This window comes from Dryobates pubescens, chromosome 9 (assembly GCF_014839835.1).
Source record: "Dryobates pubescens isolate bDryPub1 chromosome 9, bDryPub1.pri, whole genome shotgun sequence".
In the NCBI taxonomy this organism is placed as follows: domain Eukaryota; kingdom Metazoa; phylum Chordata; class Aves; order Piciformes; family Picidae; genus Dryobates; species Dryobates pubescens.
Genome location: NC_071620.1, coordinates 36,333,126 through 36,347,511, shown reverse-complemented (window position 1 = coordinate 36,347,511; position 14,386 = coordinate 36,333,126). Strand labels below are relative to the sequence as shown.

Genomic DNA, 14,386 nt, shown 5'->3' with positions numbered 1-14,386 from the left:
TAGTCCTCCAGACTCCATTTTTACTTCCACAACATATCATCTGTGACTTTCCTCCTCTCTGACCTTTTACTCTCTGCTCCATCATGACTTTGCACCTGTTTCTCAGTATGTTTTCTTGGATGTTTTCCCATCACTTCAAGCTCTGTACTTTCTGTGCTAAGCTTAACCTATTCCTGGTTGAAGGGTGCTGTTCCTCACTTCTCTGTCAACAACAGCTCCTTTAGGGGACAATAATTATGCTATTATTGTATAGCAGTAGAATAAAATGGACATGTTTCTCTCCCACCCTTTGGTTTTCCAAATCTAGAGACTGTGTTCAGTCAAGTTATTTCACCAAGTTCTGCTTGCACCCATAAAGTACTGATACACATCTGCTATCTCTTGCCATCTTTCCCCCTCCAACTTTATACTCTATGGTCTGTTCTCAATTTCTTCAAAATTCTGAAGGTCAGCTTATCCTTTTCTTCCATGTTCATACAACCCTTTGCTAAAACAACTTTTAAACTGAAGCAAATACAGTTGCATAATTTAATATCCACTACCCAAACCTTTCTTGATATTTTAAGTAGTATTTAGGCCATCCAGAACCAGAAAATAACTGAAAAGGATTATTTCCTCTCTAAAACACTGCACATTTTTCTTCCATTACTTTTTATTGCTAATAATATTTATAAGCAATCTGTGCTTGAAGTCAAGCATTTCCTTTATCTTTTAAAAATAAGAAAAGTGGTATCATTTGTTTTATTTAGGAGTTCTTCTACAAGCTCCAAATTCCAGGTGCCAGCCCAGAAGAATTACTAGCAAGTAGGCCGTGGCAAAAGGAAATCCTGAGCAACTTCTGCTTTCCTTTCCAATATACATAGCTTTAGGTAACTAAATCAAACAATTTTGTCTGTCTTTCATCAGAGGAGAGCAAGGCTACATGTTGTGCTAGGATGTACAACAGATGCTAATATACAACAGAAGAGTAGATGTCATACTTTAATGGAAGCTTAAGAGTTACAAAAACCCTACTTATAACAGTAATTTATATGTATGTTCTGAGAGACATCACAGAATCTCAGCATGGTAGAAGTTGGAACAGACCTCTAAAGACCATCCAGTCCACATCCTCTGCTGAAGCAGGGTCACCCAAAGCAGGTTGCATAGGATCATATCCATGTAGGTTTGGAATCACTCCAGATAAGGAGACTCCACAATCTCTCTGGGCAGCCTGTTCCAGTGCTCAGGCACTCTCACAGAAAAGATGTTTCTGTTCAGGTGGAACTTCCTGTGTTCCAGTTTGGGTCCCCTGCCCCTTGTCCTGTCACTGGGGACCAGGAAAAAGAAACAGGCCCCATCTCTTTGAACCACACCCTTTAGATATTGATAAACAATGGTAAGATCCACCCTGTCTTCTCTTCTCCAGGCTAAACAGCCCCAAGTGTCTCAAGCCTTTCCTGGTCAGACAGATGCTCCAGTCCCCTCATCATCTTTGTAGCCCTCTGCTGGACTCTCTCCAGTAGTTCCTTGCCTCTCAAACTGTATTACTCCAGATAGAGCCCCACTAGGGCAGAGACAGAGGAGAGCTTCCCTCGACCTGCTGGCCACACTGTTCTTAATGCACCCCAGGATACCATTTGCATTTCTGGCCACGAAGACACATTGATGGCTCATAGATAACTTGCTGTCCACCAGCACTCCCAAGTCCTTCTCTACAGAGCTGCTTTCCAGCAGGTCAACCCCTAACCTGCACTGGTGTGTGGGTTTATTCCTCCCCAGGTGCAGGGCCCTACACTTGCCTTTGCTGAACTTCAAGACATTCCCCTTTACCCAACTTTCCAGCCTGTCCACATTCCTGCTGAATGGCAGCACAGCCTGAAAGTGTGCCAGCCACTCCTTCCAGTTTTGCATTATCAGCCAGCTTCCTGAGGGTACACTCCATCCCTTCATCCAGGTCACTGATGATGTTGAACAAGACTGGACCCAGTGCTGAACACTGGGGAACAATGTGAGCTACAGGCTTCCAACTACCCTCTGTACCACTGATCACAATGCTCTGAGCTTCTCAATCCACCTTGCTGCCCACTCATTTAACCCACATTTTTAAGCTTACCTGTGAAGATGTTATGATAATATTAAACATTTAATAATCATTTTCTTTAACTTGTTTGTTTGTTTGTTTTAAATACATTTGTGTGACTGTTTCTAAATCTTACCTTCTTTGGAGTCCCTAAAACTTGGCAAATTTTGAAGATCTCATCTACTTCACTTGTGCCTGGGAAAAGAGGTCTCAGGGTGTACAATTCAGCCATTATGCTGCCAACTGCCCACATGTCAATAGGTGAGCTATAAATAGATGACCTCAGCAAAACTTCAGGAGCACGGTACCTATGACAATGGAAAGAAAGAACAGATAAATTAAAATGGTAAGAGAAAGGTAATTAGTCAAGATAACATATTAGCTTCTCAATATACTTACCACCTGGTAGACACATAGTCTGTGTAAGGTGGCTGTGACCTCAGCTCTCTCGCCAACCCAAAATCTGCTATTTTCACAAGCTCTGGTCCAATACACAGAAGATTTTCTGGCTTCATATCTCTGTGAAAAAATCCTGTGGAAGAGCAGACAGAAAAGAAAGGCAAATTATTGTGTCACCACTTCTTGATGGAGTAACCCAAAGGCTGCTTAGGGATGTTTTGGAAGAGCAAAGCTTGTTGTTTTAACTCAACATGGAAGAACAGTAACTCTCCCCCAAACAAGCACACACATTTTCCCTCCAGTGATTATTATACCAAGTGCTCTTAAAATTATGTAAGCTGTCATTAACACACAAAGGAAAATATATCAGCTACTGGAGCAATATCAAATAACCAATTTCTGAGTAAGATCTTCTGCAAAAGCAATGAGTGCTTTGTCAGTTTTGGATATTGGAAAACTAAACATCTGCCACAGTGACTTGATTTATAAAGTTCCTGGAATGATTTTTAACTAGCTTATTTATCATCATGACAACAATTTGCAGGCATGGCGTACAAAAGACAGCAAAATTCTGTTTGTGAATGCTAATATAAGAAATGAGCCCAACAGGATAGCATTCAACAAGCCCAAGTGCTGGGTGCTGCACTTTGGTCACAACAACCCCATGCAGTGCTGCAGGCTGGGGTCAGAGTGGCTGAACATGAGCCAGCAGTGTACCCAGGTGGCCAAGAAGGCCAATGGCATCCTGGCCTGCATCAGAAATAGTGTGGCCAGCAGGAGCAGGGAAGTCATTGTGCCCCTGTACTCAGCACTGGTTAGGCCACACCTTGAGTCCTGTATCCAGTTCTGGGCCCCTCAGTTTAAGAAGGACATTGAGATTCTTGAACGTGTCCAGAGAAGGGCAACGAGGCTGGGGAGAGGCCTCGAGCACAACCCTATGAAGAGAGGCTGAGGGAGCTGGGATTGTTTAGCCTGGAGAAGAGGAGGCTCAGGGGAGACCTTATTGCTGTCTACAACTACCTGAAGGGAGTTTGTAGCCAGATGGGGCTTGGTCTTTTCTCCCAGATAATCAGCACCAGAACAAGAGGACACAGTTTCAAGCTGCACCAGGGGAAGTTTAGGCTCGAGGTGAGGAGAAAGTTCTTCACTGAGAGAGTTGTTAGCCATTGGAATGGGCTGCCCAGGGAGGTGCTGGAGTCACTGTCCCTGGAGGTGTTCAAAAGGGACTGGTTTAGTAGTCATGAGGTGTTGGGTGACAGGTTAGACTTGATGATCTTTGAGGTCTCTTCCAACCTTATTGATTCTATGATAAGTTTGTTGAATGCTTTCTGTTGGTTTGAGCACTCACATACCTGGACAGCAGTTAAGTACCTCAGCAAATCAATTCTGCTGTTTAACTGATATACAATATTTGTTATAATATAAACAAATTGGAATGAAATTCACTTGCTGCAAGAAAGTGTAACTTCAGGTATGGTTTAAAAATTCACCATATTTGAAATGCCTAAGAATAATCTTTATTAGAGATGATGAATAGCCTTTGCTAGGGATTTTTATTCATGTTATTATTGTGCACTATCTGATTTTCTAACAAAGAACAACACAGTTAAACTGCAGCATGAAACCTACCGTGCTTATGGATAAAAGCTAGCCCTTGTAATATCTGATACATCATGTTTCTGATGACTGACTCAGGGAACAACTTGTTTCTGTAAAGAAAGAGACAGACAACTTCATATAATTAAAGAAAAAGTAGTGTGTCTTCAGAACACATGTATTCCTTCACAAACAGATGAAAAACAGACCTATCAGATCCTGCACACCAAGTAAGCCAGATGCAGTGAGCTCTCATTTCAAACCTCACCTGTTGCCAAGCCTAAATTTCACTAAGTTCTGAAGAGGGACTTCCCTGCAGCAAGGTTAATGATCCTGCCTCTCTGGAGAAGCTAATATCACAGTTAAGATGCAAGACAATGTCTGAAGGAAACACACATTCAAGGCAAAAGACTTCAACAAAGAAAAACATGAGTGAAAAGGCAGGCCCTATTCCAAAGTCCACCTTGCAAGCCTTGCTAAGTACTGTTTGTCCAAGATTGCAACATCACACAATTAGTCCATATGTAGGCCTTCCTTATGAGCTTTCATGCATACACATGCAGATGATCATCCCCATCTTAGGCCAAAAGCAGAACTAAGAGTGTTTATCCAATCCTTTACATGTAAAAGTGAAGGCTAATAAAGTAAAATAGTATTTGGAACTTCTCTCATGGCTCTGCACACCAAATACATGCAAACCATGATGTTAGCAGCTGAGCAAACTGTTCTTTCCAAGAGCATTACAACATGCAATATGGTAATGCAGAGCAATGCAGAATTCTACCCTCACATAAGCAGGTGAAGCAACTCCTGTTCACATCAGTGGGGCTGCAACAAGAGCCAAAACCAGAAATTCCAATGTGTTCTTCAATCTAGCCTAAAAAAAATAATCATTGAATAAACCAAAATGGGGCACTATTTGTTCTGTGAAAGAGACATACCTGTCCTTCATTAACTGATAGAGATTTTCCTTCATGTATTCAAACACAAAGTAAAGATGGTCATTTTCTCGTATGACTTCCTTCAATTTGATTACATTGGCGTGATTCAGCTTTTTCAGAGACTGTAACAGAGCAAAGTGTGGCTTCAGGTAACTTCCACAATGACCTTGATGCCTTACCAGAACTACATTTTCAACATGTAAAAGTTTCTAGCACTGAATTTAAAGCAGCTCAGAGAAGAGAGACTTGGGGGTGCTGGTGGATGAGAAGCTCAACATGAGCTCTCAGTGTGCACTTGCAGCCCGGAAAGCCAATCAGATCCTGGGCTGCATCAAGAGAAGTGTGGCCAGCAGGTCAAGGGAGGTGATTCTCCCCATCTACTCAGCTCTGGTGAGACCCCACCTGGAGTACTGCCTCCAGTTCTGGAGGCCCTATTACAAGAGGGATATGGACATGCTGAAGCATGTCCAGAGAAGGGCCACAAGGATGATCAGAGGGCTGGAGCACCTCTCCTGTGAGGACAGACTGAAAGAGTTGGGGCTGTTCAGTCTGGAGAAAAGAAGGCTCTGAGGTGACCTTATTGTGGCCTTTCAGTATCTGAAGGGGGCCTACGAGAAGGCTGGGGAGGGACTTCTCAGGATCTCAGGTAGTGATAGGATTAGGGGGAATGGAATGAAGCTGGAGGTAGGGAGATTCAGGCTGGATGTGAGGAGGAAGTTCTTCACCATGAGAGTGGTGAAGCCCTGGAATGGGTTGTCCAGGGAGGTGGTTGAGGCCCCATGCCTGGAGGTGTTTAAGCCCAGGCTGGATGAGGCTCTGGCCAGCCTGATCTAGTGTGGGGTGTCTCTGCCCATGGCAGGGGGGTTGGAACTAGATGATCCTTGTGGTCCCTTCCAACCCTGACTGATACTATGATACTATGAATTTACAGAATAGTAGATTAAACCTTCTATTTCTAGGAATTATATCATAGCTGGGGTACAGATTAACACAAACCCCTAACTCTGTACAAGGACAGACAGTTCTGAACCTGGAACAGCTCTTGCTTACAGAACTAAAAAAAACACAGCAATTCTTTTTTTTTGCTATGAAACTTTTAAGAGCAAAGATTCTCTTGTGGTTGTTCTTCTTGGAGATACTGATTGTGGGCAAACTCCAGTAAATTAAACTTAAGTTGAGGACACTCAACTCCTTTGTTAGGGAGTTTTGTATGTATAGAAAATCTGATGCCCAAAGTATGGGATGACTTGGAATTTAAGGCCAGGATTTCAAGTGCCAGTTGGCAAACTGAAACTCCATTGCCCTACAAATGCCTCAAATACAAGATATATAAAGATGGGGCATGACAAAGAAATCTGTCAGTCAAATGAAAACCCAGGATGACAAAGCACAGAAACATACACAGAATCAGTATCTTTATCTTCTCTCAAAGATAAGAATCTTGGCTACAAGACATGGCCACTGCTTGGGAATAGTGGGATATTCCACAAAGCAGCAGGAGCTCAAGGTGTGCCAGCAGCCCATGGTTATGTGGAATCTGTCACTCCTCATTTAGAGAGTTCAGAGTTTGGCCTTATGCTTGGACATTGTAAATCTTCTGCTCCATGCAAACCTGATCAGACAGTTTTAAATGTGGTTGTGTTCACCATTTTACCTTGACTTCTCTCAAATTCATACATTCATCCCATGAGTAGAATTTCCTTTTCATTCTGAAATACAAATGCAAGATAAGGTACTTTCAGTGAACAGCACAGAAACATTTTAGACCAACAAAATCTAAATGCTGTTTTTCAAGTGCAGCAGTAGCTGTGTTTTTAACTCAATGTAAAGCATTCTAGAATACCCTTCAAGCAACACAATTCAAACAAACTCTACCCTTGGAATTGCTAACAGTGTAAGTGTTGGATGATTCATCATTGCAAACAATTTTTTAGAGTAGTAGTCAGCCCTGACTCTCCAAGGTATTTCTAAAAACACCAAGAATGCTAGGAGGAAGTTCTTTACAACGAGGGTAGTGAAGTACTTGCACAGGTTGCCCAGAGAGCTGTACATGGCACATACCTAGAGACATTCAAGGTCAAACTTGATGGGGCCTTGAGCAACCTCATGTAGTTAAAGATGTCTCTGGAAGCATTCAAAACCCATGTAGATGTGGTGCTGAGTGACACAGTTCAGTGGTGGACTTGAAGGTGCCAGATTAATGGTTTCACCTGATGATCTTGCAGACCGTTCAAACCTTATTTGAGTCTATGATTGCTGCCCCCCTCCCCATTCTACATGGCTGGCAGATAACAATAAAGTTAAAAGTGAAAATCTTTAGGCTTTCCTCGACTGAATTTAGAGTTACACACCTTTTGATAGCCACAAGTTCTCCTGACTCCACGCTCTTCCCCATCAACACACTGCCGTAGGTGCCATCACCGAGTTGCTTGATGATTGTGTAACGGTTCATTTTCCTTAAGACCCAAACAGCCACAAAATTTAAGCAATTCTAAATGTCTTCTGGTTTATTAATGGATTCTGTCCCCTTTTGTCTTGGCAAAACCTTCTTCTGAACTGTTTTATGTTGGTGAATGTGCTCTCATAATGGAGCGGGACATTCATTAGGCTCCTCCTCGCAGCTGCTACGAGATCCAGACGTAACGTTTATGAGGCCAAGGAACATCTTCATCCTCATACAGCTCCTTAGAAAAAATAAAATAGGGAAATACATCTGTTAGATACTGTTTGTATCTAACAAAACCACCCCCCAGATCTGTAGGTGTTCATTAAATAGAACACTTCAATGTGTGTGTGGTCTTGATTGCAGCCTTTCAGTACTTAAAGGGGGCCTACAAGAAAGATGGCAACAGACTTTTTAGCAGGGCCTGTTGTGACAGGACAAGGGGTGATGGTTTTAAACTACAACAGGGGAGATTTAAACTGGATATAAAGAAGTAATTTTTCACACTGAGGGTGGTGAAACACTGGCACAGGTTGGCCAGAGAGCCAGTAGATGCCCCATTCCTGGAAACATTCCAGGTCAGATTGGACAATGCTCTGAACAACCCAATCTAGGTGAAGATGTCCTTGCTCACTGCTGGGTGGATTGGACTAGATGACTTTCAATGGTCTCTTCCAACTCAAACCATTCTATGATTCTATAACTAGCTCCTTTGAATCCTTCAAATTATAGAAGGTGCTTAGTCCAGGATGAGGTTTAAAGTAGGGACTGAAAAGGCAGGATTACTGCCCTAATTCCCTATAAACAGAGAAGTGTGTTTAAGGCTGGTGTCCTCTGGACATCACAGAACTCATTACACTTAATATGCAGGCAGCAGCAGGTTCCTAACCTACAATCAAGGCAAGAACAAAGTTTGGGAAAATGTATAGAAGGACCCAAATTTTGCACAGGGTGCTATGGTAAATATGTCAGCCTTAATGTGAATTCTTATTCAAACTTGAATTTGAACCTGAGCTTTCATTATACACATCACTATCTATCACCCACACAGATGAAGGCCAGTTCCCACAGGTCCTGTGTACAAATCCTAATTCTAACCTGCCTACCAGACACAGTCCTAAAACCTGATATTATGGCACTTCTGAAAGCTCACATTAGTCATCCATTTAGGCCCAGGAAAATATAAGCACCCATCACTGTAATCCAAATGCTCAAACACAAATCACTGCCAGCTCACTGAATTTCCAGCATTATCTCTACCTGTCTGGAAATGCCAAGTAAATCTCAAATCAACTGGCATCCAGTCAGCCTACCTCTGCAGGAGATGCAGAATTCAGGATGCAATTCTGTAGTCATTACGCCAGATTTAGCTACTGGCTGTCAAAACTGATTAAGGAATTCAAATTCAGTGAGTAAGAAGTTTCAGGCCTGAGATTTACTGACCTGGCAAAACTCAATAATAAAATTAACTTGGGCTATGGGCACAACCTGGAACACAAGAGGTTCCATCTGAACCCAAGGAAAAACTTCTTTCCTATGAGGGTGCCGTAGCACTGGAACAGGCTGCCTAGAGAGGTTGTGGAGTCTCCTTTGGAGAGATTCCAAACTTGCCTAGATGCAATCCTATGCAACCTGATCTAGGTTAATCTGCTTTAGCAGGGGTGCTGGACTAGATGATCTCCAGAGGTCCCTTCCAATTCCCACCACTCTATGTTTCTCAACCTGCTGGCTATACTATACTATACTATACTATACTATACTATACTATACTATACTATACTATACTATACTATACTATACTATACTATACCATACCATACCATACCATACCATACCACACTCCAGATACCATTTGGCCTTCTTGGCCATGAGCATACATTACTGGCTTGTGGTGAACTTGTCCACCAGCACTCCCAGAGCTTCTCCACAGAGCTGCTTTCCAGGAGGTCAACCCTTAACCTGTACTGGTGCATCGGTTATTCCTCCCCAAGTGCAGGACCCTACGCAGCCTGATGGTGTGTCAGCGACTCCTCAGAGTTTTGTGACATCAGTCAACTGTCCCTTCTTCCAGGTCATTGATGAAAATGCTGAACAAGACTGGGCCCAGCACTGAGCCTTGGAGAACACCCCTTCAAGAGTCAAGCAGAAGTGTCAAAACTGCTCTATGGAAACGCACATGGCATAGTGAAAACTATGCGCTCCAACAACAATCTCTAAGTACCATCATACATTCTGCATACCTTCACCTGGCCAGTCCACTCATGACTCTCATGAAAGAGTTGTCTTGGTCACTTAGAGTTAAAAAAAACCAAATGAGGTAAGTCTTATAGTGAGACACCACCAACTGAAAATTAACCAAATGCAGTGGAAAAAAACAAACAACCAGAAGACTGTATACACCACACACGATTCCACCACTTGCCTGGGCAGCTCAAGGGGTCAACCACCCCTTCAGAGAAGACATTTTTCCTTACATCCAACTTAAACCTTCCCTGGTACACTTTGAGGCCATTTCCTCTTGTCCTATTACTTGTTACCGGGGAGAAGAGACTGATTCCCACCTTGTTACAACCTCATTTCAGGTAGTTGTAGAGCGAGAATGTCTCCCCCAAGCCTTTTCTTCAGGCTAAACAACCTCAGTTCCCTCAGCCCACTCCTCACAAGACTGTGCTCTAGACCCCTCACCAGCTTTGTTGCCCTTCTATAGAAACACTTCAGCATCTCCAGCACCTCAACATCCTCCTTGTAGTGAGGACCCCAAAACTGAAGACACAGTGGTTGAGGTGAGACTTCATCAGTACCGAGTACAGGGGGGCAATTCCAGATACAAGACAGGATGCTGTTGGTCTTCTTGGCCACCTGGGGATACGTTTGCTCATACCCAGTCAGCTGCTGACCTACATTCCCAGATCCTTTTCCATCATCAGGCAGTTTCCAGCAACTGTTTCCCTTGTTGAACCTCAGACCATTGGCCTCAGCCCATAAGGCCCTTTTGTACCAACCTGGGGAAAAATCAGGGCTCAGTCCAGCTTTGCTGGTTAATGCAAGCCTCTGAAGTGGCCTTTCCCATCCTAAAGCTTTTATATTATTCCCTCAGAAATATGAAACTCTAAAATATAACACTGGACTAATAGCCTGAAAAGAGAAATCCTACTGTAAACACCAGCTTGTTTTGTACTCTTTGTGACATACTGCTCATAATCTCATCACACAGGATTAAGGAAGGATTAAAGCAGGGGACAAACAGAGGGCAAAATCTAATAGCTCAAAAGAATCTAGCAATTTGTGTCCATTTAGAGGATCTGAACAAGAGATACATAATTTAAGCAAAGTTTCACTTTTACAGTGTCACTGGAGTTTTAAGCACTAGCAAGAAGTTTAAATTACTTTAGATGCCTGAATTGTGTTACAAAATGTAACAAATGATGGCAAATTGTCTGCATTTCTGCTGTACAAGCATCAGGCGTTACCAAAAGCTCCACATCTGCATGCTGAACAGGCTGCTCTCAAATTAAAACACAAACCAGGATAAATGACCCAATAAAGAGCTCCCAGACCAATAAGCAGAACATTTACAACCCAATTTCAGCACCAACCTGTTTGCAGTAACCGCTGCAATCAGCCAAGCCATTCCCAGAGCATGGTGCTGCCCTTAATGATCAATCCTGGGAGCAGCAAAATTGGTCCTACAAAACCTTCTTTGGGGTTACTGTGTATTACTAAAGCTGACAGTAATCTAGTCCCATGGCAGGTGGATCCAGCTCTTGAGATTAACTGTAAATCCATTGATCAAAGACGAGCAGTTATTTAAAAGCATGACTACAAGCAAGAAGTTAACAATAGAACTGTTTTGGTTGGGAATGACTTTTAAGATCACCAGGTACGACCATTATCTAACTCTGCCAAGTCTGGTGTTGAACCAGCAGCTCATCTGTGAATCTTTTAAACACCTCATGGGATGGTGAGTCAACCACTTCCCTCAGAAGCCTGTTTTGGTATTTCAGAACCTTTTCAGTGGAGAACTTTCTTCTAATATCCAATCTAAACCTCCCCTGGTGCAACTTCAGGCCATTTTATCTTATTCTATCCCTTGTTATTAGGAAAAAGAGACCAAATCCCACCTCACCACAACCTTTCAAGGACTTGTAGAGAGTGAAAAGGTTTCCCCTCAGCCTCTTTTTCTTCAGGCTAAACAATCCCAGTTCCCTCAGTTGCTCCTCAGAAGACCTGTTCCCCAGATCTTTCACCAACTTCACTGCCCTTCTCTGGTTTCCCTCCAGCACCTCAGCATCTGAACCCGGTACTCAAAGTGTGGCCTCATCAGTGCTGAGTACAGTGGGTAACCACTTTTCTGATCTGCTTGTCACACTATTCCTGATACAGGTCAGGATGCTGTTGACTTTCTTAGCCAATATTGGCAATAAATATCCATACTTTCAAATACACTGGAACAGGCTCCCCAAAGAGGTTGTGGAGTCTCTCTGGAGACTTTCAAGACCCATCTGGACGCGTTCCTGTGCGACCCGCACTAGGTTCTATGGTCCTGCTCTGGCAGGGGGGTTGGACTCGATGATCTCCAGAGGTCACTTCCAACCCCTAACATCCCATGATCCTATGAGACCACCAGCGGCCGGCCCTGAGGGCTGGGATAATAACCACTTGGAGGAGAGGCGCCGGTCCGCTCCCGCTCCAGCCTAAACTAGCAGCTCCCGGTGGGACCCTGAAGCCGGCCCCAGGAGACACGGACACCCGCTCCGGACGCCCACCACCCCCGAACGCGGCCGCCCACTCACTACGGCACTGCGGATGGTGGGTGGGGGCGGCCGCCACCGCTTCCTCCTTCTCCCCCTCCTGCCGCCGCCGGGCAGCTCTCCCGCGTCGCCGGGGCGACAGCGCCGGGCAAGCGGGGCGGCGGCAGGAGGAGCCTACGCTTGGCCGCGCCCCTGTGTAACGGTCATAGCGGCTCGGCGCACGGGCGGGAGAGCCCTGCGGGCCGCGGGGTGTGCGCGCGGTGGTGGGATGCGCGTGAGCGCGCGGCTTTGCGCGCAGGAGGGCCCTGCGCGCGGGGTTGCCGGCGCGCCGGGTTCGCGCGCGGAGGGGGGCGCGTCCGCGAGGGGTCTGCGTGCACGCGTGCGCAGGGGTGTGAGCGTGCACAGGGGGACGTGCGCGCTGGGGGCGCGTGCACGCGGGTGCGGGGATCCGCAGCAGCCACAGACCCTTGCGGGCGGGAGTTGAGCTGGGAGCGGCGGGTGGCAGGCGGTGGGTAAAGAGCAGTGCGGGGAGCGGCGAGAAGCCAGAAGCGTGTGAAAACTGGCAGAGCACCACAGCACCGGTGCGTGAGGACTTGACCAGTGCCACACGTGTCCTGAAGATGGCACCGCAGGACAAGAGATGATCGGGAGGGACTCCTGGCTGTCGTCAGTGGCGACTGTGTATTAAATAAAGCCACCAGCTAGGCCGCCGTGTACGGAATTCGTGTCTGTGGTCATGGAATCGTTTTGGTTGAAAAACACTAATAAGATCGTCGAGTCCAAACATTCTTTAGCTTAACGAGTCTGGTGCTGAACCATGCCTCACAGCATCACATCTCTGTCTTCTGAACACCACCGGGGTGGTGATTCAAGTGCCTCCCTGGAGCCTGTTCCAGTGTTTGAGAGCCCTTCCAGTCAAGAAGATTCTCCTGATGTCCAGTCTAACTGGTGCAACTCGAGGCTGTTTCCTCTCAGCACTTGTTACTTGGGAGAAGAGGCTGACCCCTGACTTCCAGGTAATTGGAGAGAGCAACATCTCCCTTGAGCTTCCTTCAGACCAAACCACCCCAGTTCCCTCAGCCCCTCCTCAGAAGACCTCCAGATCCTTTGCCAGCTTCACTGCCCTTCTGTGGACCTTCTCTGGGACCTCCATGTCTTTCTTGTAGTGAGGGCCCCAAAACCGAACCCATTTTTAAAGGTTTGGCCTCGCTAGTGCTGAGTACAGTGGGACAGTAACTTCCCCAAGCCTGCTGGCTATATTATCCCTGGTACAGCTCAGGATGTTGTTGGCTGCCTTGGCCATCTGGGCATACTGCAGGGTCAGCTTCAGCTGGCTGTTGAGCACCACCTCAAGTCTTTATCCTGCACTCAGCTTTCCATCCACTCTTCCCCTTTCTTTTTTCCTTTTCCTTTTCCTTTTCCTTTTCCTTTTCCTTTTCCTTTTCCTTTTCCTTTTCCTTTTCCTTTTCCTTTTCCTTTTCCTGTCCCCTTTCCCCTTTCCCCTTTCCCCTTTCCCCTTTCCTTTTCTTAGAAGAAATTTATTAAAATACACATTGATAATATTGATGCAGGGGGGAACTTAAATGTCCTATGTACTATCTATATGTATGTCTTATAAAAATAACCAGGAAGTTCTTTCTTGGTCCTTTGTTATCCTCATTTCCCCACTGTGATAAAAAAAAAAAAAATGGCCATGTGCAGTATCTGAAAGGAAAAATTTGGCAGCAAAGCCTTATCTTTCATTTTAAGCTTTAAGGCTCAACATTATTTTTTAATGATTTTGAGAGTGAGGGAGAAGAAAAGTTCTCTTCAACACAGTGACTACTAGTGATACTGTCAAGGGAAAGGTTGAAATGTTTTGGGGAAGTTTAAATTCACTTCTGCATCTCCAAGCTGCTGGCAGTTCATGCTTGCTGAGAAAAAGGGGAAGAAGCTGCTGTAATTATACTTTTTTTTTACTGCTGTGGTAAGTTTGTGATGGTTTAAGCCTTGTTGACAGATTGATTGCTTCTGCCTCAAGTCAACTGGGTGGAACATGGGGCTATGGGAAGTGGTTTTCTGGAATCCAAAGGATTCAACCACTCACACATAGTTTGCTGACATGGAAGTACAAGAAAACAACGTATTTTTCTGAAACAGAATATGCCCATTTCCTTTATTAAAATAAAAACATCAGAGGTACCTCCCAGGTCAA

At 44.8% G+C, this 14,386-nt stretch overlaps 1 protein-coding gene across 1 annotated transcript in view; it reads right to left on the bottom strand.

The window, feature by feature from the left end:
- MAK (male germ cell associated kinase) overlaps positions 1-7,630 on the bottom strand; it is a 29,326-nt gene extending 21,696 nt beyond the window's left edge. Inside the window, exons 1-6 of the mRNA XM_054164295.1 lie at positions 7,350-7,630; positions 6,653-6,707; positions 4,999-5,120; positions 4,091-4,170; positions 2,462-2,594; positions 2,199-2,370 (exon numbers count right to left, since the gene is read on the bottom strand). Coding sequence (XP_054020270.1) covers positions 2,199-2,370; positions 2,462-2,594; positions 4,091-4,170; positions 4,999-5,120; positions 6,653-6,707; positions 7,350-7,450 — 663 coding nt within the window. The 5' untranslated portion in view covers positions 7,451-7,630. The remainder of the gene's footprint in view (positions 1-2,198; positions 2,371-2,461; positions 2,595-4,090; positions 4,171-4,998; positions 5,121-6,652; positions 6,708-7,349) is intronic.
- Between the last annotated feature and the right edge of the window lie 6,756 nt (positions 7,631-14,386).